At 40.0% G+C, this 25558-nt stretch overlaps 1 protein-coding gene and 2 long non-coding RNA genes across 3 annotated transcripts; 1 reads left to right on the forward strand and 2 right to left on the reverse strand.

Moving 5' to 3' along the window:
• Nucleotides 1-92: 92 nt before the first annotated feature.
• LOC115922489 (collagen alpha-1(IV) chain-like) lies at nt 93-25299 on the forward strand. Its single transcript, XM_030981416.1, has 18 exons — nt 93-300; nt 910-1077; nt 2677-2820; nt 3451-3585; nt 4149-4327; nt 4859-4922; nt 5316-5492; nt 6079-6186; nt 6859-6930; nt 8228-8353; nt 8935-9051; nt 9517-9669; nt 10061-10168; nt 19594-19743; nt 20222-20338; nt 20929-21120; nt 21786-22072; nt 22574-25299. The coding sequence occupies exons 1-18, from the start codon at nt 93-95 to the stop codon at nt 22823-22825; spliced, it is 2757 nt and encodes a 918-aa protein (XP_030837276.1). The 3' UTR covers nt 22826-25299.
• LOC115922687 lies at nt 10278-10853 on the reverse strand. The gene is made up of 2 exons (XR_004063561.1): nt 10707-10853; nt 10278-10371 (listed from the first exon to the last, which is right to left on the reverse strand). It is a non-coding gene; the product is annotated as an uncharacterized LOC115922687 (long non-coding RNA).
• Nucleotides 17849-18411, reverse strand: LOC115922688. Its single transcript, XR_004063562.1, has 2 exons — nt 18278-18411; nt 17849-17942 (listed from the first exon to the last, which is right to left on the reverse strand). It is a non-coding gene; the product is annotated as an uncharacterized LOC115922688 (long non-coding RNA).
• Nucleotides 25300-25558: the final 259 nt, after the last annotated feature.

Here is a 25558-nt window from a genome sequence, read left to right on the forward strand (position 1 = left end):
GTTATAGTGATTGAGTTCATTTGACCTTTACCAATACACAAGTAGCGCTGAATACATCATAATAAAACGATTCCTTTACATTTGTAGCATGCATGTCTTCTGTAGATGTGTGTTGCAGTCATGTTTTCATTCTTTTTGCAGGTATCTCTGGTTTCCCTGGTTTTGAAGGTCAGCGAGGTGATCGAGGCGATTATGGACCAGACGGATTTCCAGGTGGACCTGGTCTAAGAGGAGAGAACACCCAAGGGCCCCCTGGTCTTCCTGGTCCTCAGGGACCTGATGGCAGACCAGGTCGCAAAGGTAATGTCACACTTCCCAAATTAACTTTGAAACACCTCTTAATCAATCCTATGAGAGAGAAGAAACTTGTGAGCCCTCCAAATCATACATCAAGAAGAGCCTAACAAAGATGCTATCAATTATGATCCCTGGACCTTTCTGGTTTTTACAGCATTTGTTTCTGTTGTGAAGTGTTGAACTTACTTTGCGTGCAATTTCCAATCATTTTTGCACGAATTTTTCATGTCAGATATGAAACTTCAATCTATATGCATTCTCCATCTCCTGTCTGGCAAGTATCGAATAGCGAAATGATTGTTATGTGTAACTAAGATACGCCTTCTGAAAGAATCTAATTCATGTTATTGGATTATCCCCAAATGATATAACTAGTATTATAAGATTTTTTTTTAGAGTACTAGTGGTAGAAGTTTTTTTAGTTGTTGTAGAAGTAGTAGTAATAGTAGTAGTAAATTTAATCCTTTGACTACTTGATATTGTCTTTCCAATATTTTGTATTCAGGGACCACTGAATGTCTATAGGCAATGGGCTATGGATTGATTACAATTAAAGACAATGAATGAATGAATGAATTAATATCATTACTGTTTTAAATTGCATTATTTCAGGTCAGCCTGGATCATTAGGTGCTAAGGGTGAGCGAGGTTTCACAGGAGAGTTTGGCCTTCGTGGAGAACCAGGAGACCCAGGAGTCCCAGGAGTACCCGGCAGGAAATTCAATGGTTACAATGGCAGACCAGGAAGGGGAGGTTCTCCAGGCTCCCTAGGGCCTCGTGGTAAGTAGTCTTTAAGATGACAGGAGTTCTTTTACTTCAGGTGCAAAGGTTGTGTGGAGCCGCAAGCACATTTACTTAAATACTTTCAACACAGATTTCATGCCCTTGTGGGTCCTAACAGCTGATTTGTTCTCCCACCTTGCATTTTCCTAGTAAATATTCTATGCTGGACATCCGAGAAAGGCCACTTTTCGATCAATGATACATTTCTAATGTGGATTCTTTGAAATATTACTTGGCACGATAGCAGCAGTGGGATATTAACAAGGCCACTGGAATGCCTGGTGACTATCATTACTAACATGCCAGCAGTGACATATGAGCCAATGCCATTGAAATGACTGGTGACTCTTTCATTACTGACATGATGGCAGCGGTGGGATATGAACCCATGCCTTTGAAATGACTGGTGACTCTTTCATAACTGACATGATGGCAGCAGTGGGAAATGAACCCATGCCATAGAAATGACTGGTGACTCTTTCATAACTGACATGATGGCAGCAGTGGGATATGAACCCATGCCATAGAAATGACTGGTGACTCTTTCATAACTGACATGATGGCAGCAGTGGGATATGAACCCATGCCATAAATGACTGGTGACTCTTTCATAACTGACATCATGGCAGCAGGGGATATGAACCCATGCCTTGAAATGAGGTGACTCTTTCATAACTGACATGATGGCAGCAGTGGGATATGAACCCATGCCATAGAAATGACTGGTGACTCTTTCATAACTGACATCATGGCAGCAGTGGGATATGAACCCATGCCATTGAAATGACTGGTGACTCTTTCATTACTGACATGCTGACAGCAGCCAGATATGAACCCATGCCATTGAAAAGACTGGTGACCCTTTCATTACTGACATGATGGCAGTGGGATATGAGCCAATGCCATTGAAATGACTGGTGACTCTTTCATTACTGACATGATGGCAGCGGTGATATGAACCCATGCCATTGAAAAGACTGGTGACCCTTTCAGTACTGACATCATGGCAGCAGTGGGATATGACCCATGCCATCGAAAAGACTGGTGACTCTTTCATTACTTACATGGGAACAGCAGTGGGATATGAACCCATGCCATTGAAATGACTGGTGACTCTTTCATAACTGACATGATGGCAGCAGTGTTATATGAACCCATGCCATTGAAATGACTGGTGACGTTTTCAGTACTGACATGGTGGCAGTGGTGGGATATGAACCCATGTCATTGAAATGACTGGTGACTCTTTCATACTGACATGGTAGCAGCGGTGGGATATGAACCCATGCCATTGATATGACTGGTGGCCCTTTCAGTACTGACATGGTGGCAGCAGTAAGATATGAACCTGTGCCATTGAAATAACTGGTAACATTAGAATGCAAGAAGCACATGAAGGACATGCGTGCTATAGAGTTGTTGTTATGGAAATATGTTTTAATTTACTTACTTATTGCCAGATCCTACTGTATGTATCCATTACCTGTTGTCTTGAAGTTTCAAGATAACTGTGTCCTATGGAATATTTCCACATGATGCAGGTTTTACTACCAGAACTTAGATCAATTATACCATCTTTCTAATTCATACTTGTAGGTGAAATTGGAGATCCAGGACCAGGTGGAGTGAACGGACCACCCGGACCACCAGGTATCATTGGAGTGAGGGGAGTACCAGGAGATTTAGGAGATCTAGGACCAAGTGGTTTCCCAGGATTCCAAGGAAGACCAGGACAAAATGGTAAGACCAGGAACCTGTTTTGTCCAATTTGTTACAACTGTCATAAGCGCTATATAAAAATTAAATATATTATTATTATCTCTAATTTGTAACCTCCGGTTAATGCTACATTTCCATACCTTTATCAGTTGTTATTACCTGCATTAAGATGTGCCCTTAAGATTGCTATCTAATATTTGCTATGATTTATTATTGAAAATTTGTCAAACCAACAAATTAAGTTAGTTATATTTGCAAATGATTTACCAGTCAACTATTTGTATATTCAGAGAACATTTGGAAGAGTAGCTTCAAAGAAAAAAAAAATCACAAAAAATGTTTTCATGGCCTCATCAGAATATTACAAATCTTAAGAATAAAATAGAAAACCCAAACCCCAAAAAGCTTCATATGCATTTTGATCGTATTATTAGCTGCTTGGAAATTGACAAGATACATCTAGACTGCTTTGTGCTTTTGCTGGTTTGCTGGCTGTGAGGCCAATACAAGGATGTATTAGACAAGACATGGCAAAATATTTGACAAGTGGGTCAAGTTTCTAGAATTGTCTCAAGAATAAATCACTTATATTGTGCCTGAAAAATCCTCTGTAGGAAGAATAATTCCTTATATTTACCTTGATCATACCAGGAATGTTTGGAAACCGAGGACCAAGGGGACTTTCTGGAGGCCCTGGTGATGCAGGTTATCCTGGATTTCAAGGAATGGAAGGCAGCCGAGGATTTGATGGAAATCCAGGACCGGAGGGAAACATTGGAAACCCTGGTAAGCTTCTTTAAACCCTATCAGTGCTGAAGATAGTTGTTGTTGTTATTGTTGTTCTGACGTTGAGGTGGCGATAGTCTTCAGTCTCTAGTGTAGAACATTTGTACCATTCATTAACTTCAATTTATGATGATCAATATCATTCAAAAGTTAGCCGAGCTATTTTTACTGGAGATCAAAACTCTCACTTCATCTATTCTGGCTGTAAAACTGACATAACTGACGTTTTTCTTTAAAAGATTTCCATGATTCCAGATGAATTAATAAATAATGCACCTACTTTCAATACCAAAATGTTCCGTACATTGTAAATTGTCATGTAGTTATGATCATGATAGCAATCAGGATTTGTGTAGAACCATTTCCTTTTCCATGTACTTGTTACATTACTTTTTCATCTTCAAGCAATTTATTGATGCATCATTATCCCTCTGATTAGATTCAGGCTTGCCAACATAGAATGAGTGCACATTGTCCCATCTCTCTGTAATATACCAGTCCCTATTATCCATTTGCACACAATATACTTGAGGATTAAAGATAGAATCATTGATAATGTCCAGGTCCAAGTGGTCGAGTTGGAGAACCTGGTATCCCGGGAGCAGATGGTTTCCCTGGAGGTCCAGGTCTAGCCGGAGCAGATGGTGAAAGGGGCCAGATGGGTGGTATAGGAGACGTAGGACCCCCTGGACCTGGGGGAGAACCAGGACCTAGAGGAGACTTTGGAACTCCAGGCATACCAGTAAGTGGAACAGCATTTTGTTTCTGGACTGCATTCTACGGTCCTCCTTTATATCTTTGAATGTCTGTTCCAAGTGACTTAGTAATGCATGAAAGGTTTCCTGTAAGCCTATTATTAATGAAATACATAAAATGTTTCTGATGTGCCTGGTAGTTACTATTTTAGCTTCATCCATATCAGCACATATAGCATAAGATCTTTCCTTGTGAATGTAAATAGGCAGGGAGAGACAACTGTAGAGGCACAGTCTATGTAGGTCACTCCATTTAGATTGATGTTTTTTGGCTTGAAATTTTGTTTGCCCTAGAATATAGTAGATTGAGAAGAGACTAGGTTTTCATAAATTCCACTACATGTGCAGTTTACTTCAGGTATACCTTTACAGAGACCAATACTTGCTTATGTTTGAACAGTATATAACAGTACCTATGAATATGCATATGTGTGTGATCATAATGGTTTTGATCAACAAAGTAGTGTAAATGGAGTTAGCATAATTCCAAGCTCATTCATTGATGCTTCATTTTGCAGGGAAACTCAGGTCTAGTTGGACTGCCGGGCAGACGAGGAGAAACTGGTCCAGATGGTCCATCAGGTAGGTGCATTTGGGTCTACCGTTACTGAAGACAATTAAAACAAATGACAGCTGGTAACATATAGCTGGTACCATAAGTGATAATCACCGTGGATATGGTACCCCAAGAGAATATCACAGGAGACAGCTAGTACCATAGATACATGAAGCTTGGATGGTTTCATGACTCTTGTTGATTATCAGTAATCATTCATGTGAGTCTAGACCTCCTGTAATCTGTGGATACAGAAGCAACAGTTGGTACCCTTACCAATTCTTTCACGGAATAGCTGGTACCATGATAGATAAATGACAGTAGATAGTCGGTACCATTCCACTTTTTACAGTAAACACCTGGTACCATAAATAATTGGGATAGTTCTTGACCCACATTGATATGCTTCAATTACTCAGGTGAGACCGGACCTCTTGGAATCAAAGGATATCCAGGCAACCCAGGACGAAACGGTTTCCCAGGTCTGCGTGGAGCCAGAGGAGAAAAGGGAGATGATCCTGAAATCAGAATCCCCACAGAGGTCAATAGAGGTGAAGCAGGAGCCCCAGGAGATCCAGGACCAACAGGACTAGGAGGTAAGCCATTCTCATCCATCTCTTCTTCTTCTTCTTCATAATCTGCCTCCTTCACTCCTGAAGATTCTTTCAGATGAAAGTGTGTGTGTGTGTCACAAAGGTTGTGAAGTCTTGTCCTATTCAGGCCAGAATTCTTTAAAGATTAATGATCATGATAATAACTGTTTCTTATAAAGTGCTTTACCAGTTACAATGTTCTTGACCAAAGTGGTTACAGTATTAAGTGGTCATCTGGCATTTTTCTTTAATATAATTCTTACACTTTCTTTTACAATAAGTCATGTATACAAATACAATAAAATTATTGCTGGGACTTTTGACTTTTACAGCTTTTTAAAATGAATTAGTGGAGAAACAAATTTCACTAAAAGATTGTTATTCTTTAATTATCATTAAAGGTACTTGGGCTTAACATAATGTAGCTCATTGACAAAAATTAATTTAAAAACAAGATTTAAAATATGACTGGTATTTCTTTTTCTTTTGTTGTTGTTGCAGGGACTTGGATTAAAACTTATACAGCTCAGTGACATAAAATGGTTTAGGAATAAATTTTCACCGAATGAATTACATTTTTTCATTGCAGGGATAGTCGGAGATGTAGGTCCCCAAGGAGGAAATGGTTTCCCCGGTCGTAGAGGAATACCCGGTATAGAGGGTCCACCAGGACCTGAGGGAGAACCAGGACTACCAGGTAAAATATTTTCATCTTCATTCCAGATTGCGACTACCTATCTTGTAAAGATTTGCGATGGAAACAAATCCATTGCGACTTAACTGGTGATGGATATCAATTGTAACATTTTACACAATCACAACCCTTTATGAGATGGGCCCAGGGGTACCTAGTCAAATTTCAGGTGGGCCATGAAAGGCCAATAATTGTTTAAAATTACTTAGTTGGCCTCTGAATGTTACTGCTTATGTTTACTGTTTACATGCAATGCGCACCAGCAACAATTGCAATTTTCCATCTGCCAAATTCTGGATTACAACCCCGGATTAAACCTTCGACTGATCCTAACCCAAATCCCAAATTTAACCTTGAACCCAATTGCAAGATAAACCTAACCTTTTGTATTTGTTTTGAAATAACCCTGGTATAAATGTCACTAGTGCAAATGTCAGGTGTCCATCAACATATTGTCATCTGTTTTTTGCGAATTGTGCTTGAACGGACCAGGGGATCCAATTGTCAGATGGGCCAAAAAGGAGTTTGTGATAATTGCATCTCTACACTGTTGGGCCATCAAGGAGTCGCAGAACATTTAAAGTAAAGGGCATTTCCATACCTTTCCTCTCCTGACTAAGTTAATATCATGAAGAATTTCATCGTTTTATCTTTGATTATTGTTTCTGGTCTCAGGTCTAGTTGGATTCCGAGGACCAATTGGTGAAGATGGACCCAAAGGAGGACCAGGTCCTAATGGAGAGACAGGTAGGCTGTGTGTAATTATATATGGACTGGCGTTGAGGGAGATACCACATAATATTTCCCAAACTAGACTCATGTTGCCTCGAGTCAAAAACGAGGACAATATGGGTCTTGCGAGGGAAATATATGTGGTATCTCCCGAAAGTTAAGCCAGTCAATTCTGTTATTATTATTAGCCGAATCAGACATCTAGAGCAAATACATACATAACAATCTCAAAGAATTGAAAAAACTTTGTCAAACAAGCTAGCACTGTGCGTCTAGTGCTTGACAAGATTTTGGGTACACTGCAAACAGTGTGTACCTTTGGTGTGATTAATACGTCACAATAGAGTGCGCGCGAAGTGCGCAGGTTCTCGTACGCATAATGGATGCGCAATGAAAATGACAAAATGCGGCGCGATGGATATGAGACTTTAGTTCCTGCTTTTTTAATAAGTAAAGTTCATTGGCTTTTCATGAGAGGGTAATATGGTCTCATATTTACTGATTATCTCTTTTAGGATTACAACAAGTGTAATATGAGTTTGTGAAACCACTGCTCAGATGTCTGATACAGGTAATAATTTGATATATTTCATGTGTATGATTACGAAGATGCTATGAGGTGATGTACCCGCATATGCTTGTGGGCTCTGAAGATATACTTACTTAGTAAATGTATAATTGCATATACTGACTTGTCTCTGAAATATATCAAATATCCTGTTACATTATGAGTGTTTCCTATCATAACTTTACTAGGTGGCAGCGGTGGGATCGAACCTACTCAATCCAAAAATATTTGCTTTTAAGACACATTGCATGTGCATTCCTTGTAGATATTTAGTATCCTTTCCAAAATTGTATCAAAATTGTTTTAGTGTCACAAACCAATATTTCATGTGCCATTGCAATATCTTGGTGAAGTGTGTACAAGTATGCACAATGGCCACTTGCTCTGGATTGCCTGGAGACAACTGTATCCGTGGTCAGACTGGTACAAACCACAGTATGGGAAGACAATTATGATGATGATGATGATGGTCATGACAATGATGATGATGATGATGATGATGATGATGATGATGATGATGGTGATTATGTTAATGATGATGATGGTCATGACAATGATGATGATGATGATGGTGGTGGTGGTGGTGGTGGTGGTGGTGGTGGTGGTGTGATGATGATGATGATGATGATGATGATGGTGATGGTGATTAAGTTTATGATGATGATGGTCATGACAATGATGACGATGATTATGATGGTAATTAATGATGAATGTAACCTTTTAATTTCTGCTTGTCTTTTTCAGGTGAATCCGGATTGAAGGGCTTCCCAGGATACAACGGCATCCGTGGTCAGAAGGGTAACTCTGGACGAGGAGGCTTCCCAGGATTCCCTGGTGAACCAGGCGGAGCGGGAGAGATAGGATCCCAAGGTAATGATGTTACTCAAAACTTGCATTGTTGGATTTATTGATCGGCTCTCTGCCTCGTTTTTCGCCCAACTGAGCCCTTTTTTTGCGCACTGGCGGGTCTGCGAAAGGCATTGCGAGTGCACTGCCCTCAATCAATTACCGGTATTCAAAAATCAAAATGGCCGCCAACGACCACTATTTGTGTTTACCTTGGGTGGTTGCTATAGGCAGGTTTGACTGGATATGTAAAATATTCTTGTTGTATATTTGGACCTTTTGTGGCTAGTAAACCTTACACTAAAATTATATTTGAGAAAAAATCCATCCATTACAAAATGAATAGCAATAGATCATATGCCATGCTTGATTGAATTTTTTTCTCACTGATGATTGGACATTCAATTTTGACTGTTCATTCGTAACCTGTTTCGATTTTGTACTAAATTGTATATTGCTGATAATCCAAAGTTCTCAATTTTATTTTCAAAATTGGATTGGATTGGATTTAACCGGATTGGCTGGATTGGATTGGATTGGATGTGATCTGATATGACTTGATTTGATTTGATTTGATTTGATTTGATTTGATTTGTTTGGTCTAGGTCCTCGCGGGGCGAAAGGTTACCCTGGTCTTAAAGGAGACCGTGGAATAACAGCTCCAATAGGAAGCAGAGGAGAACCAGGAACACCAGGAACACCAGGAGGGCCAGGAGAAAGAGGTGAGTCTAGCCCACACATCATCTTGTTTGAATTCCAGCGGAAGAAAATAGCATCAAAATGGTTCCCTTCGTTGTATTTTTTGTCTTGCCTGCTTCGCAGAAGCGAGGCATATTCAGAACTTATGCCCCACCCCCATTTGAAAGCTAGTAGTCATTACACTTCACTGTGTTGTTCCTTTAGTTGAACAAAGTGGGCAAAGAGTTGAATTATCACTAATCTCTCTCTCTCTCTCTCTCTCCCATATATTACTGTCTGTCTCTCTATGTCTGTCGTTTTCTCTCTGTCTCTTTCTATCTCTGTCCATCTTTCTCTCTGTCTGTTTGTGTCTGTGTGTATCTGTCTCTCTGTTTCCCTCTCTCTCTCCATCTCTCTGTCTCTGTCTCTCCTGTACTCTCTCTCTCTCTCTACCTATCTCTACTTCTTTGTCTCTCTGTTTGTCTGTCTCTCTGTCTGTCTCTCTACAGGTTATCTAGGTAGGCCTGGATTTGAAGGTCCTAAAGGTCTACAGGGAATGAAGGGAGATCTTGGTGAGCAAGGACAACCAGGTCCCTTACCACCAGACCTTGGACCAGGCCCACAAGGAATGCAAGGAGTTCCAGGAATACCAGGCTTGAGAGGTAAAGACTGATTTGATAAAAAGCAAACTTGCGATTTTGTAAATGTTTGTAATTAAATCATATCTACATAGCTCATGACTTTTAATTCTCTCTCACTCCATCTGTTACACCTCAAGCTTGTCTTCTTTGAAAGATATCAGTGTATCTTACCAACTTAATTATCATTCAATATTATGCCGCAAATATTTGAGCAATGGCTGTAAAATCTTATGTGATTAGATTATTTTTAAATTCATTATTTGTAAACACTTATCAGTGAAAAGCAAAATTCATAAATGGACATTTTTTTTTCAATGGCAAAATAACATATTTAGATAACAAGTAACAATTTTGTTGATGTTTGGTCCAGTTAACCCGATAATTTGAATGTTTGATTGATATCTCTTGCCAGGTTACAAGGGATTTGTTGGAGACTTTGGAGTAATAGGAGTAATTGGAGAAAAAGGAACAAAGGGAAGGCCAGGAATCTTTGGACTCAAGGGTGCCCCAGGACCTCCAGGTAAGTACTAGGTTCCTCGGACATTTGCTCTGGCAATGATTGCTCTGGGCTGTATTATGTCAAAGATATACTGTAACTGCAGCCAATCAATAACGACAAGTTAACAAGGTTTTTACGGGAGTGTTCTTTTATTCTTTGGTAGGAGCGTAGCTTCATTTCTTTGACTCCTTTCTTTTAACTCTGTTCTTTTCACTCCGTGAAAACTGTGAGAAAACAAACAACAAAAAATGGGCATTAATTAAAATGCAATAATAATTACAGGTTCCTTATCCATGTAATAATTACAGGTTTCTTAATACAAATTTGGGCGTGACCCATAGGCATTATACCAAACCTTGCCATTTACTTAACCTTACTATTTCTTTGTGTTTCCTGAATAGTCTTCACACTTCTTTAAATTAATACAACTTAAGTTCTTATACACAGATTCATCAACATAAATTCTTATACATGGGCACCTGCCTCAAAGTTATGGCATAAATATCATAACTATACACATATTTCCCACAACTGAAACACTGCAAGCTTAAGTACCGACCTTCTTGCCTCCTTTTAGTCAATTAACTTGTCTGCAGCTAAGAATATGTTGCAATTAATCATCGATTTCTCATTGTTCTTCATTGATCATTGTTTGACTTTGAAACTCTGTCTATAAAAGTCTGTCGCCGAAGATGGCGCTCTAACATTTTGGTCGACTAAATCAAATACACTTACATGGCTCCTTTAAATTAGTACAACTAATTTACCATAATAAACTATTTGACATACCTGCGATAATTCTTACGTGTTCTACAGAACTAACATTTCTAACTTTGTATGTATACAAAGCACATCTAGAAGTAAATGTAATGCATCTAGCTGTACTCACTAGCTTCAATCTATAAGTTTAACTGGTTTTACAACTTATAATGTTCAATTCTAATCCTTCTATAACAGATGTTCAGAGATCAAGAATCTAAACTAATGCAAAAATTTGACTCTGTAACCAAAACACCATCCATGTATAGTAATACATGACTTCAAATTTTGTTTCAAATTAGTCTTAGCCCTTAATCTTAAAAATTATTTTATGCATGTATAATTTTTGTTAAATAACATTAACTCCTTAGTCTTGCATCAGACACATAGATATGATTTAATAAGCATCAACCTTATGTCTACAATTCGTTTTGCAAACAAATGTAATGTCACAAAGTTACAAGTCTGACTTCAGACCCTAGTAAGTTTACACTGAAATGAATAATCGTAAATATAGTCTCACTTGACTCTTAGATGTAGTTTTCATCTCAGACACAGATATACCTTTACTAACGAGGGAATAGTTTTATATTCCAAGTTGACCTTTTCAGAAAATAAAGCATGTTTAACCTTAAACATTTCAATTTAGTCTTACATCCAGACTCTAGCATTATGATCAAACCAGTATACATATACATAAAACAAAGCGGCATTTAGAAAATTGAAGGTATTCTCCCTTTCAGACTTTAGAATTTTGGTTGAAATCACATTTATCAAACACAATGTCTGCGAAAATTCAAATTAGTTTCAATTTCGGACACAATGAACAATATCAAATGATAACATAAATTAGTCTTAATTCAGACCCTTGGCTCCTTGTTATCCAATGCCAGGCTCAATCTCTAGACATGGCGTTTTGGACATAACAATTATTACTTTCGGTTAATTAAATTCAACCTCTTAGCCTTGTGGCTCCTTGTCAACCAAGTTCAACCTCTTGCCTTGTGGCTCCTTGTCAACCAAGTTCAACCCCTAGCCTTGTGGCTCCTTGTCAACCAAGTTCAACCCCCTAGCCTTGTGGCTCCTTGTCAACCAAGTTCAACCCCCTAGCCTTGTGGCTCCTTGTCAGGGAATTTCCCCTGGTCTTCATGCGCGACTAACAAGATTAGCTTATGTATTGGTCGTTCGAAATAACGTTGTTGGAAGATTCGCTTCCCGCGACTGTTTATCTTGGGGTCACCCATCACCAATTTAACCTTACGCACATGATTGTCCGAGGATGGGTAAACATCAACTACTCTGGCTAGCGTCCATTGGTTTCTTGGATTGTCGTCTTTCATTATTACGACATCACCTATACGGGTTTCACGCTGTGGGCAAGTCCATTTCTGACGTGATTGGAGACTCTGGAGAAACTCTCGCTTCCAACGCTTCCAGAATTCGTTCGCGAGATGCTGAACTCTCCTCCATCTTTTCCTAGAGTACAAGTCCTCTCGTTGGAAGTGTCCTGGAGGCGGCAACAGCACGTTGGTTTTCATCGTCAGAAGATGATTCGGTGTCAGGGGCTCAGGATGTGTAGGGTCATTCAAATTGTCGACAGTCAGAGGTCTGCTATTTACGATAGCTGCTGCTTCGTTCATGAGGGTGCGCAGGGACTCGTCATCAAGCTGCTGTCCAGCTTCATACAGCAATGTTTCTAGCACACGACGTATACTGCGTATTTGTCTTTCCCATACACCTCCCATGTGACTAGCCGAAGGGACATTGAATTTGAAGTGAATATAATCACAGTCTTTCCTCAGAAGAAATTCCTGAATCTTGTCCTGGTGTGTATTAATACCTTCTCCAAGCTCAGCTTCAGCCCCGATGAAGTTAGTGCCTCTATCTGAACGAAGCTGGCGCACAGGACCTCTAATGGATAGGAATCGTCGAAGAGCGTTGATGAAAGAGTCGGTTGTCATCGAATTTAGTGTCTCAATGTGCACAGCCCTAGAAGCCATACAACTGAAGAGGAGGCCGTACCTTTTCAGTTCCTTTCGGCCTTCTTTGATTACCCATGGACCAAACACGTCCATACAGCTGTATGTGAAGAGTGGTGTAGGCTCAACTCTGTCCTTAGGCAGGTTTGACATCTTCTGCCATTGAGATTCGCCACGTAGCCTACGACATGTGACACACTTCCTTATGAGTCTAGAGACTGTTGAGCTCCCAGATAAGACCCAGAAGCCGCTGGACCTCAGTTGGTTGATGGTCATACCTCGTCCCTGGTGAGCTGTCTGAATGTGACAATGTCGTATTATCAACTCTGTAATATGGTGGTCCTGAGGTAGAATAGCTGGATGCTTACTTTCATAGGAACCTTCAGCACAACTTAGGCGTCCACCTACTCTCAGTATCCCATCAGCGTCGATGAAAGGGTCAAGACGATGAAAGCGACTATACCCTTGCTGCTTACGCCTGTGTCTCTTGTTTGCATTCATCTCACTACCTTTACCAGACTGGTTCTGTATAGCTGTCAGTTCATTACTGAATGCATCTCTCTGTACGGTCTTCAGGATTTCACATTGTGCTTTGTTGAGTTCCTTTGTAGTAAGCTTCTGTAGCTCACCATGGAATGAAGTCTTTCCAGTGGTGGATGACTTGCTCAGACCTCGCTCTCGACATCGCCTTCTCAAATGCGCCTTCAGTCTCATGCAGTTTGCTACTGCCCTTTTAGCTCTGTGCCAAGAGGAAAATCTGTCCAAACGATCGATCTCAAAGGTACAAGGCTTAGAGTGACCATGTACAACGTTTGCATGAGCTTTCTTCACTTCTGGATCATCCAACTTCACGTCAAACTTATCACCTTGAATGAACTTCTCTGCGTTGCTTTCCCACAGGAACTTTGGGCCAGTAAACCAAAAGGAAGACAGGAGTTGGTTGACTGTAGCTCCTCGAGAAGCAATATCAGCTGGGTTATCCTGTGTACCCACATGTCTCCATTGTGAGGGGGAAGAGTGTTGTCTAATCTGATGCACACGGTTGGCAACAAAGACATGAAAGCGCTTAGAGTCGTTACTAACGTAGCCCATTACTACATTGCTGTCCGTCCAATAGAACTCTTCAGTGTCTGAGGGTACAAACTCTCTCTGAAGAAATGCACTGACTCTAACTGAAACAACTGCAGCTGTCAGCTCCAGGCGTGGTACAGTGATTGGTTTGAGAGGTACAACTCTGGCCTTCCCCATCAGGAGTGTACCATGCACCTTTCCTTCATCATTAGTCAGCCTTAGATATGTGCACTCGCCATAACCAGTAGTACTGGCATCAGAAAAATGATGAAGCTGCGTTGTCTTTACTTCTCCGAAATGCGCAGGCTTGTAGCATCTTTGTATGGAGATTGAGTCCAGATTATGCAAATCAGCTCTCCATTTCTCCCAGCTGCTTCTCTGTTCATCAGGCAGTTGATCATCCCAGTCTACTGCTTTCCTGCATAGTTCTTGCAAGATCTGTTTTCCTCGCAGTACAACTGGCGCCAGCAGACCCAATGGATCGTAGATTGACATAACTGTGGCTAAGACTCCTCTTCTCGTCAGGGGTTTGTCATGTAGAGTGAGCCTGAACTTAAGTGTGTCGGACTCAACACACCATAGAACTCCCAGAGCCTTTTCCATGGGTGAATCAACTCCCATAAGATCCGTCTTGGAGACTCCCTTCGCTCTATCAGGCTCCGGAACAGATTCCATTACTTCTCTGCTGTTAGATATGAACTTGTGTAGATGCAGTCCACTTTTCTTACACAGTTGTCTTGTTCTCGAAACTAGGTCGATAGCGTCCTTTGTAGAAGGAACGGATTTCAATCCATCGTCCACATAGAAATCCCGATGAATGAAGTCCTTCACATCATTTCCAAATTCGTCTGCGTGATCAGTAGCTGTCTGCTTCAAGCAAAAATTGGAGCAGCCTGGGGAGGAAGATGCGCCAAACAAATGGACAGTCATACGCAGCTCAATGGGTTCTCGAAGAATATCTCCGTCTTTCCACCCCAAATATCTCAAGTAGTCACGGTGGTCTTCTCTCACCTTGAATTGGTGAAACATTTCCTTTATGTCGCAACTGAATGCAATCTCGTCTCTCCTGAATCTGCAGAGTACGCCTACGAGAGCATTTGTCAGGTCTGGTCCAGTGAGAAGATAATCGTTAAGGGATTCCCCCTTGTACTGAGCACTGCAGTCGTATACGACCCGAAGTTTGTTGGGCTGTATAAGACCGTGGTGGGGAATATACCAGACTGGACTATCAGCTGTCTTGATTTCTGGTGCTAACTCTGCATACCCTTTATCTAAGAGTGCTTCCATCTTCTCTGTGTATCTACGGTGGTAGTTTGAATCTCTTTCAAACTTTCGTTTGAGATGTTGTAGTCTCTTGTCTGCCATATACCTGTTGTTTGGCAGATCTGGTTCCTTTTCCTTGAAGGGAAGTGGAGTTTCGTAATGTCCGTCTTCTGTTAAGCGAACATTATTCTTCATGATGTTCATGAATCTAACATCATTATGTGAGGAAGGTTCGCTGTTGTCTCTTAGGTCCGAGAAGTCTGCTTCCATTATCCTCAGCACCGATGAAGGACTTATCTCTTCCTTGATGGTGACGTTGTGTGAGAACATCACCTTTTCCTTGGTTGCAGTTTTGCTTTCAGTCAGCTCAGGGAGTATCTCACAGGTGATCAATCGATGACTGAACCCTATTCTGTCGTCGGGGCTGACAGCAAACTCCTTCTGACTTGATATACCCATAACACACCAACCTAGATCTGTCTTCATCCCAAAGGGTCCATCATCATCATCATCAGGAGAAAGAATTATGCTGCGAGGAATTAGAGCACGTGCACAATCATATCCGATCAGCAATCCTACCTCACAGTCTTGTAGTGGTAGCAGTTCCTCTGCAATTTCAGTCAGGTGAGGAAAGGACATAGCCACTTCAGGCACTGGAATATACTCCCTATTTGCGGGCATGATGTCTCGTGTATAGACTGCAGGGAGATCAATCGTCTTCATACTGTTGTGAGCACGAACCGTGAGTCCTTGAATTTTCTCACTAGGGATCCTCTCATCCTTCTTGGACATAGTTGAAAGAAGAAGATTCACCTTTGAACCTTGTAGATTCATAGCTTCCTTGGTAGATTCCAGCAAGAATGTGGTGTCCGACTGAGTATCCAATAATGCATATATCAGCCTTTCATCAAATCTGCCCTTCTGTGATATCCAGACTGGAACAACTGCTGAACACTTTACAGCCTGTTTCTTCAAGGTCATGTGGTTTACTGTTGTGTGAGAACTCGATGACCGGAGTTCTTCTGTTGCGTTAGAACTCTCATGATCAGACGATTGGATCTCCATTCTCACATCATCTCTCTCTTGTACTTGATTACTCCGATTCCAGTCTTCATGAAGAGAAGTGGGATGTCGCCGTTTGCAGACACTGCATGTGTCTCTCCTTCTGCATTCTCTTGATGTGTGTCCTCTTATGAGACAACCATAACACAGTCCATTGTCTCGTACGTAGGTCTTTCGCTCCTTCAAAGTCATTGAAAGGAACCTTTTACAAACTCCTAGTTGGTGGTTTTCCTTACAGAGCACACATACATACTCCTGCTTCTTTCCCTTTCTTGGATGCTGAGGGCGTTGATCTGTCGAGGCATACATGGATGTTGCGCCCGGAATCGTCCGCTGCTTGTCTACCTTCAGCTCCTTTACACTATACAAAGAGGTAATTGGGTCGCATGCGATATTGGCCTCCTCCTCAATGAAGTCACTGAACTCATGAAATGATGGGAAATTTCCATGAGTTTTCTTCCAATGAGCAACTTTCCTACCCCAACTCACAATCAGGTGGTCTGGGAGTTTAGCCAAGATCTTCCTATTTTCCCTCTCATCATTCAATTGAGCCAGATTTCCGATGGTTGTCATTGCTGTACAGCACTGTTTCACAAAGTCAGACAGCATTCGAAGACCTTGGCCATCTCTGTTGCTGATTCTGGGCCAAGAGTCCAATTTATCCCTGTAGGCGCTAGATAGGACAAAGGGATCTCCGTACCTCCTTTCTAGGGCCATCTTCGCTGCAGCATAAGAGTTGGTATCACCTAGCAATGCGTATCCTTGTACCAGTTGCAAGGGTTGGCCCTTTATGTACTTCAGAAGATAATAGAACTTATCTGCTGCGTTTATCTCTCTTCTTTCTATTAGGAGGTCGTAACTTCTTTTCCAAGTTGGATATTGGAGGGGACTTCCATCGAACTGAGTGGGCTCTGGAGGGGGCAGGTGACTTATCCTCATCTGGTCCACTAAACTCGCTGCTAACGAGTTTCCCGTTTCAATGTCCTGAGCTCTTGGGTTAATCTTCTCCATCGTAGGTGGGTCATCTTTTGGTTCGGCGTTGACCCACTCTTCACAATCATTCTGTCGTTTTGGAGAAGGTTTAGAGGAGTGTCTGGATGACGTTGATTGGGTTACAGAGCCTCCTTGTAGAACCTTCACTCTTTCGTGGGTTTGTTTCATCAGCTCTGCATGCTGCTCCTCCACCTCTTCAATCTTGTCGAAGCTGTCATCATGCAATTTTAAGGACACCTTAATCTTGCTGAGAGAATCCTGAACTACCGTTGCCTTGTCCATAGCAGCTTGGACTTCATCTCTCTGTTGCTTGATAACCAATACGAGTTCTTCATCACTTAAAGCAGCTCTCAACTTATTGGCCGCTTGACGCCAACCTCTTAATGAATAACGAAACTCCAGTTCACGTTGGTCGTTTTGGTGCTGGAGTCCAAGTTCGGTTGGCTTCGGGTCGGGTCTCGTTCGCTTAGCCTCTTCTTCCTCTGGCATCTTGTCGACAGTGAACAGTAACCAATCTTAGAGCCAGAAGTTTTCACTGTAACTGCAGCCAATCAATAACGACAAGTTAACAAGGTTTTTACGGGAGTGTTCTTTTATTCTTTGGTAGGAGCGTAGCTTCATTTCTTTGACTCCTTTCTTTTAACTCTGTTCTTTTCACTCCGTGAAAACTGTGAGAAAACAAACAACAAAAAATGGGCATTAATTAAAATGCAATAATAATTACAGGTTCCTTATCCATGTAATAATTACAGGTTTCTTAATACAAATTTGGGCGTGACCCATAGGCATTATACCAAACCTTGCCATTTACTTAACCTTACTATTTCTTTGTGTTTCCTGAATAGTCTTCACACTTCTTTAAATTAATACAACTTAAGTTCTTATACACAGATTCATCAACATAAATTCTTATACATGGGCACCTGCCTCAAAGTTATGGCATAAATATCATAACTATACACATATTTCCCACAACTGAAACACTGCAAGCTTAAGTACCGACCTTCTTGCCTCCTTTTAGTCAATTAACTTGTCTGCAGCTAAGAATATGTTGCAATTAATCATCGATTTCTCATTGTTCTTCATTGATCATTGTTTGACTTTGAAACTCTGTCTATAAAAGTCTGTCGCCGAAGATGGCGCTCTAACATTTTGGTCGACTAAATCAAATACACTTACATATACTTTATAGGGTTAGGGTTATGGTTCAGGTTTCAATTTTGGTTTAAGGTTAGGTACATTTTGTCCAAGTTTTATTTTATGAATTTGGTTAGTGTAGGAAATTGATCGCACAGTAATGCACCTAAGCAATATTTTGTCTCTTTGTGTAACAATGATTGGCTTTCACTATTTTCAAAGAAAGGATTTTGTCACTCAATATTAAATAGCAGCCAGCTATTACCATTTTGAGGAATGATCAAAATCTGTTGATTTCAATTTTATTTTATTTTATTAAAATTGACAGGTCGATCAGTCTGAATTCAATTGTGTGAAAGAAATTAAACTTCATTTCATGGTTATTCAATTCAATTCAAATTCTGCTCAACTCAATTAAACTCTATTTCATTATGGATCACATGGTTAGTGGTTTGAGTCCCGCCGAGGCTCTAATGTCCTTTGGCAAGACATTAATCTACATTTGCCACACTTGACCCAGTAGTAGTGGTCGTTATTTTACCTGACTGCTAAGAAAGCTTACGGTAAATGCTTGTTAGTAAGCAACCAGAGGACCAACGGCTTTAGGTCCTCTCCGAGAGACCTGGTAATGAGGATTAGTGCTTTACCAAAGGGCACAAGCGCATCGCCTTGGTTTCGAACCCGGATTTGCGGAATACGAGACCACTGCTCTACCAACTGAGCTATCGCGCCTAGATATTAAAGTGGGTACCTGGTAAGGATTAATTCTTTGAAATGCTGGAGCATCATGATGGCCGCCATGCTAAGATCCAGGGTAATAATTGGGGAGCACTGTGAGTGTCAAGTCCGCTACAGACATGAGCACCAAACAAGAGCCCACTTGTAGAGATATCTACATATGGTCCTTGAGACAATGCGGTAATTTCATGGTTCTTTGTTTATTAACACTCAACTGAACTGCAATCAATTCCATACACCGGAATGTACAAAGTAGCAATAGTAGTAGTAGTTTAGTAGGTAAAACAAAGTTTTCCTTCCTTGAATCCGTGTGACAAGCCTACCTACGTTTGTACAACGATCCCAGTCCATCTACGGTATCCTCAAAACAAAAAACTAAATTTGGCTTCTTATAACTTAATCCTTACACCACTATTATCACTATTATTATTATTAACATTACAGGTCAGCCTGGATTCAATGGAGTGAAAGGAGATGGAGGAGATCCTGGTCTTGCCCAGAAAGGACTGAAGGGAGAACAAGGAGAACAAGGATTTGCTGGGTTCCCAGGAAGGATTGGTTTACCAGGCATCGATGGACCGCTGGGACCTCCAGGTAAATAAACTTACACAGATCAATACCAGTGGGCATTGCATCTTTTGGGAATATCTGACTTTTTACCATAATTCTTTTAATATATACCTCTCTCTCATTTCAAACATAATCTCTGTCTTTTTGCTAATAAGTAATGGGTTACTATATGAGCAATCTGATTCCTGATTATATGGTATGTCAGATTTGGACAATGTTAATGCTTGTATGCATTTAATGTACTTACTTGTTGGCAGCTATCACATATCATATGTGATTGTTCTTGATATCGTAGTACTTGGTATATTCATGTAGAAAACTGTTTCCACAATGTGTATTTTATTTTGGATAATAATATTGCATGCATTTGAAAAAATGTTTCGCTTCCATTTAAACAAAAAACGGTGTGACTCTTATGTACCCATTGATATGTTAGAACTTCAATTTGAATGGATTTTGAAATAATATTGTATGTATTTGGGCTGTTTTCTTTCTTGTGCAGGACCCAAAGGAAGAGATGGTCTATTTGGAGACTTTGGTCCATCTGGTCTACCAGGGCGCAATGGAGAGCCAGGAATGCCAGGTTTCCCGGGAGACAGTGGAGAGTCTGGATATGGAGGTATTTAATCTGTCCTTATAGTTCCAACCTCTAGTTAAAGACGACATTTTTCTGTAGATATTGTTTCTGTTTCAAATCTGTATACCCAAGGGTTCATGTATAAACAGCCGTACTCTGATTACTTTTTATAATATAATAATGATGATATATGAACTTATGATGTACGTGTATCCAAAGTTTTCAATCAAGGCAAAGTAATGAATATGCAAGTTACAAAAAAAAACATAGTTTAACACATATCGTTTTAGATCGTTTTAGGGAAATACCGGTAGTACCATTTCCCCTCAACTTAGAGTCAGTATATTCATAGGGCAGGCATGCAATAATCGATATGACTATTGAGTAAGTATGAAACGCTTCTGCTCCTTGTCATGGTAGAAATAATTTTTTTTCATATTACTGATATCAATAATGAGCTATGTTCCAGGACTTAATAGGGTAAATGGTGTAGAAGATCAGCTTTGCAAAATAGTTAAACCTATTGCTCCTCAAACAATTCAGTATTTGTGTACTATCTTCATATCTTCAACTGATTAAATCTAACCATTGCCTTGTCCTCTTAATGATGTCCCTAATGGTCTTTTTAACAGGACGACCTGGATCACCTGGTCCTAAGGGAATGGGAGGAAACACCGGTATCCGGCCCAACCGAGGGCACTTCATCACCCGTCACAGCCAGTCCAGGAATGTACCCTCCTGTCCCGCAGGCACCGTGGAACTGTGGCGTGGATTCAGTGTTCTCTTCTCCATGGGCAATGGCCATGCTCACCATCAAGATCTAGGTACGTATCTAATATGTCTTGTACAAGCGCCATCAAGAGTTTGAGAGAACATGTATAATTATGACTTATGATGTAGATGATGTTCTTGTATTCAGTATTCTCTTCTCAATTGGTAATGGTCATGATCACCATCAAGATCTAGGTAGGTATCTTATATGTCTTGTACAATGTATAGCCATCAAGAATTTGATAAAACATGTAGAATTATAAATCATGATGAAAGTTTTGTCCTTGTATTCAGTATTCTCTTCTCCATCAGCAGGGGCCATGATCAAGATCAAGATCTAGGGAAGTGCAGAAATTCATTGATTTACCTGTATTAGTAATCTCTCTGGGTAACGTAGCTTTTTGCATTTTTCTGTGGTTTTCCAATGTGGTGTAGGAAAACAGGAATATGGCAAGAAAATAAACCTGATTGACCACTGCATAAAGCAACTATGATGGAGTAACCACTTTTCATCCTTTGATGAGAAATGTTATATCCATATACGTGTACCGGTATGTGTAAATTTCCTTCTAGGATAAGTTGGTAAGTCCAATTTCCTTCAATCCAGAGCAAATGCTACTTGTTGTTCCTTTTGATTGTGTTGCACAGGTGCGATTATACAATGATGATAACTGTTGTATGATATTGATATACTTTAAAAAATTCAAAATCTTTACAGGTGATGCTGGCTCTTGCTTGCAACGTTTCAGCACCATGCCCTTCCTCTTCTGCAACTTCAACAACGTCTGCAACTACGCCAGCCGCAATGACCGCTCCTACTGGCTGACCACCAACGAGCCCCTTCCCATGATGCCCCTGATGAACCAACAGATTGACCCTTACATCAGTCGTTGCACTGTGTGTGAGGCTCCCACTCAATCCCTTGCGATTCACAGCCAGTCACAGGAGATTCCACAGTGTCCAGGAGGGTGGAGGAGTCTATGGACAGGGTACAGTTTCACTATGGTAAGCCACAATAACAACGTCCTCTCTACCTGTACATGATGTAGCACCGTTATCCCCCAGCTTGGATGCTCGTGGTGCTTGGTCTCAAGTTGATGCGTATATTAGTAAAACTCTACTGGTCAAATTAACACGTAAACAAAATCAAAAAGTGAAAGAAAATAGTATTGTATTGCAGTGTTTAATCAATACTCATTTTACATCTTAATTTTAATAGTTAGTTCTAAAAGCTGAAGGTATCTGTCTTTGGTACTTTTTTGAAGAAGTCGCCATGTTCTATAACACATCCTCCTGCAATATTTGCTCTGTGGTCAATTACTTACTCTAACTGAATTCCTAATTTCAAACCTGAGCTCGACATTATACCTTAGGCCTACCCTAACCCTAAACATAAACCCCCTGCTTTGGCAGCCTTGAGCTTGAAACGTGCAGTTGGAAGAGGTACAGTAAACAAGGTCTCCTGGCAGTGATGATGTAACATTTATTTCTCTTCTCTGTCAACAGTACACAGCAGCTTCTGAAGGCGGTGGCCAAGGCCTTGAATCCGTCGGCTCCTGCCTGGAGAACTTCCGTGCCACGCCTTTCATCGAGTGCAATGGCAGAGGTAACTGTCACTTCTTCTCAAACGAATACAGCTTCTGGTTAACAGTCATCGACGAGGAAGACCAGTTTGCCATTCCCAGGAAACGCACTATCAAATCAGGACAGCTACAGTCGGTGGTCAGCCGCTGCAGAGTGTGTCAAAAAGTCAACTAAACTAAGCCCCATTCTTCACCAATTCAGTTAGACTAAACAAGGTTCATGGAATAGAGATTCAGAAACAACTTATATAAGTTTAGACAGAGGGTTGACAGCAGAGGAACACCATTCAATCTAAACAAGCGAAAGTAAATGCTTTGGGACCCCTGTTACATGGATGTAATAGATGGAAGCAGAGCTGCAGAGTCGGTCTGATTGATAGTCAATTGGGTTCTTGGTTAAAATGTTCAGCAACAAAATATTTTAGGTTTAGACGAAGGGTTGCAGTCAATGGAACACCATTTAGTATTAAAAAAAAGGTAAAATACAATGCTTTCAGACCCCTCTTGAGTGGAGGAAGATGATGGAAGCATAAGGATGTGTACATGACCATTCTGAATGTTGGCAAGACCTGGAGAAAGAGTTACCACCCTAACACTGAGGTGTTGCAAGGAAGATGTCCGCAACATTTGTCTAATCCAAGCTTACCCACGCCGAAAGAAAGAAAAGCGTTGCATCATTAATCAGGAGTCATAGCATAAGACCTTCATGGACATCATTTAGAGCTGTACATTGTGAATTCATCACAACATAGGATGTAATTTTTTCATTTCTTTTAATGACACAAAATTGGATTTATACTCACATATGCAAGATTGAGATGCTACATGTACTTTTTAGTTATTGTTAATTTAGGCAGGACTAAATTGATAAATCTGTATGTTCAAATGATTAGAATAAGATTTTAGATTCTTAACAAAGGATTGTCTGTTATTGACATTGGATTCAGATAAAATTACTGAATTCTGCTCTTAAATTGGGAAAATAAGGGTCAAGTTTTTTACAAGGAAATACTGCCATTTTTTATTTTGAAAGTGAACTTTAGTATGGGGTTTTATTCTAGTGCTATACATCATACTGATACCATAGATAGTCCATGTTGAACATTTTATTTAAAGGGTACTTAATATTGTACACCCAGTCAGTCTTTTCAACATCATACTTTTGTAGCATTTCACCATTGGAATGAATCTTACATATTGGTATGTATATACTCTCACTCTTCCCTCACATTTGAATATAGCAATTCCATCTGTAGATAGGAGTAACTTCGTTTTTAATTGTTTTGAAACATCACTTCTATTTTCTCATAAAATCATCTTCTCTGAGTTTGTAGTGTGTGCTATTAGCTTGTGAATTATACATGTAATTAATGTACATTGTTATAACAAGATTGCCATCCCTTTTATAAAATATCTGTGCCTTCTTTTTCTTGCTTGTTTTTTTATATCATGCATTATTGGCTGACTATTATGGAAGATAAAATTGTGTGTTAGTTGTAGATCTTTTACTGCTCGTGAGGGCAGGATACGTTCCAATGGGTGTATTTATTCTGATAAGCTCTTACTCGAACCGTGGCAAGAATTTTTAACCTCTATGACAAGACCTGTATGATAAAAATATTTCAGACTTAAAAGGGTGGGGCATTGCAAAAAACATTTAGTCAAGAGAAGACCAGTGAATTTTGATGCTCAATCTTGCCTGTGTATTGCCATAGTTACTAGTATGTATTGTCAAATCAAATGAAATCATGCATTATCAACTGTAAAGGAAACATAAAAAAAATCACTGACACAAATTGTATTATGTCTTGTAGATCATGTCTTCTTGCCAACCACAGGTTCAAATACATGTATGAATATTGTGAACTATGCAAAGTTTCATACCTGCTGCATATGAAGTGTGTATTTTTTGTAAGACAATGACAAAAATGGTGCTAACGATATTCATGTGATATGTTTTTGTACAAATGTATCCTCACAGACTAGCTGTCATCACAAATATTGGTTTATTTCTTTGCGTTTTGTTTAACTATCAAGATGAGGAACGATGCTAATTCAAAATGTGTTAGAATGAATTTTTAAGACAGTGTCTCGTGTTCTAGTGTTTTTATAGTTTAGGTATGGACATAACCTCATGTAACACCTACAGTCACAGAGGAACCTTGTATAGATTTGTGTTGCTTCTGTCGTATCCAATTATTATATGAATATATTTATGAATCATGTACAAAGAGCTAGTTAGAACAGAGTTACTACTTGCATCCACATAGTTCATTTAGTTGTTTAATTTAAAGTACAATCCAGTTTGATAGAATGTGTGAGCCTCCATATCTAGAACAAAAGCTTCATTTAATTTGGCGTCTGCCATTTTATTGCCTAACTTACATATTTTTTTGCCTCGATAGTGACCTTTCCTTGTATATCATATACATAGTTTGTTTATTTTATGAGGATAGCACATGTGTTTGTGTGATGGGATATATCAAGCAGCCAGAGAGTATGATAATCAGTTTCGCTATCTTTCATTGTGGGTTGGGCAATTTGTTCAGACATTGGTCATAATCTAAGTTATTGCCGTTTTTAACGTCTCAGTTATGATGTTGTCATTTATTGCATCTGGATACAATAAAAAGTAAATGACAAATCAAAGGTGATGTTTGATGATCTTTAAAGGTTGTGTTTTGCGTGGTGGTGTGTATAAGATTCGAGTTTGCAGTTTTGACATGTGGGTAGTCCTGAAAAGGGCATTGGGGTTTGAAAGGGGATTAAAAAGAAAAGAGAATGAGAGAGAGAAGCGTTCTTTTGGTTACTTTCCATGAAGGACTATTTGATAATGTAGTGTGAGAGGGGAAGAGAAAATGAGAGGAGTCCTGAAAAAGACTGGTGAACCATGTAATGAATGCTGAGA

Source organism: Strongylocentrotus purpuratus, unplaced genomic scaffold (assembly GCF_000002235.5).
Source record: "Strongylocentrotus purpuratus isolate Spur 01 unplaced genomic scaffold, Spur_5.0 spur5_scaffold_12, whole genome shotgun sequence".
In the NCBI taxonomy this organism is placed as follows: Eukaryota; Metazoa; Echinodermata; class Echinoidea; order Camarodonta; family Strongylocentrotidae; genus Strongylocentrotus; species Strongylocentrotus purpuratus.

Bases quoted from the DNA above. Each gene is read 5' to 3' on its own strand.
- LOC115922489 (XM_030981416.1), top strand. From the start codon at position 93: ATGTCTTCTGTAGATGTGTGTTGCAGTCATGTTTTCATTCTTTTTGCA. The intron at 4,328-4,858 runs GTAAGTGGAACA...TTCATTTTGCAG, and splicing joins TTGGAACTCCAGGCATACCA to GGAAACTCAGGTCTAGTTGG. The intron at 22,073-22,573 runs GTAAGCCACAAT...CTCTGTCAACAG, and splicing joins CAGGGTACAGTTTCACTATG to TACACAGCAGCTTCTGAAGG.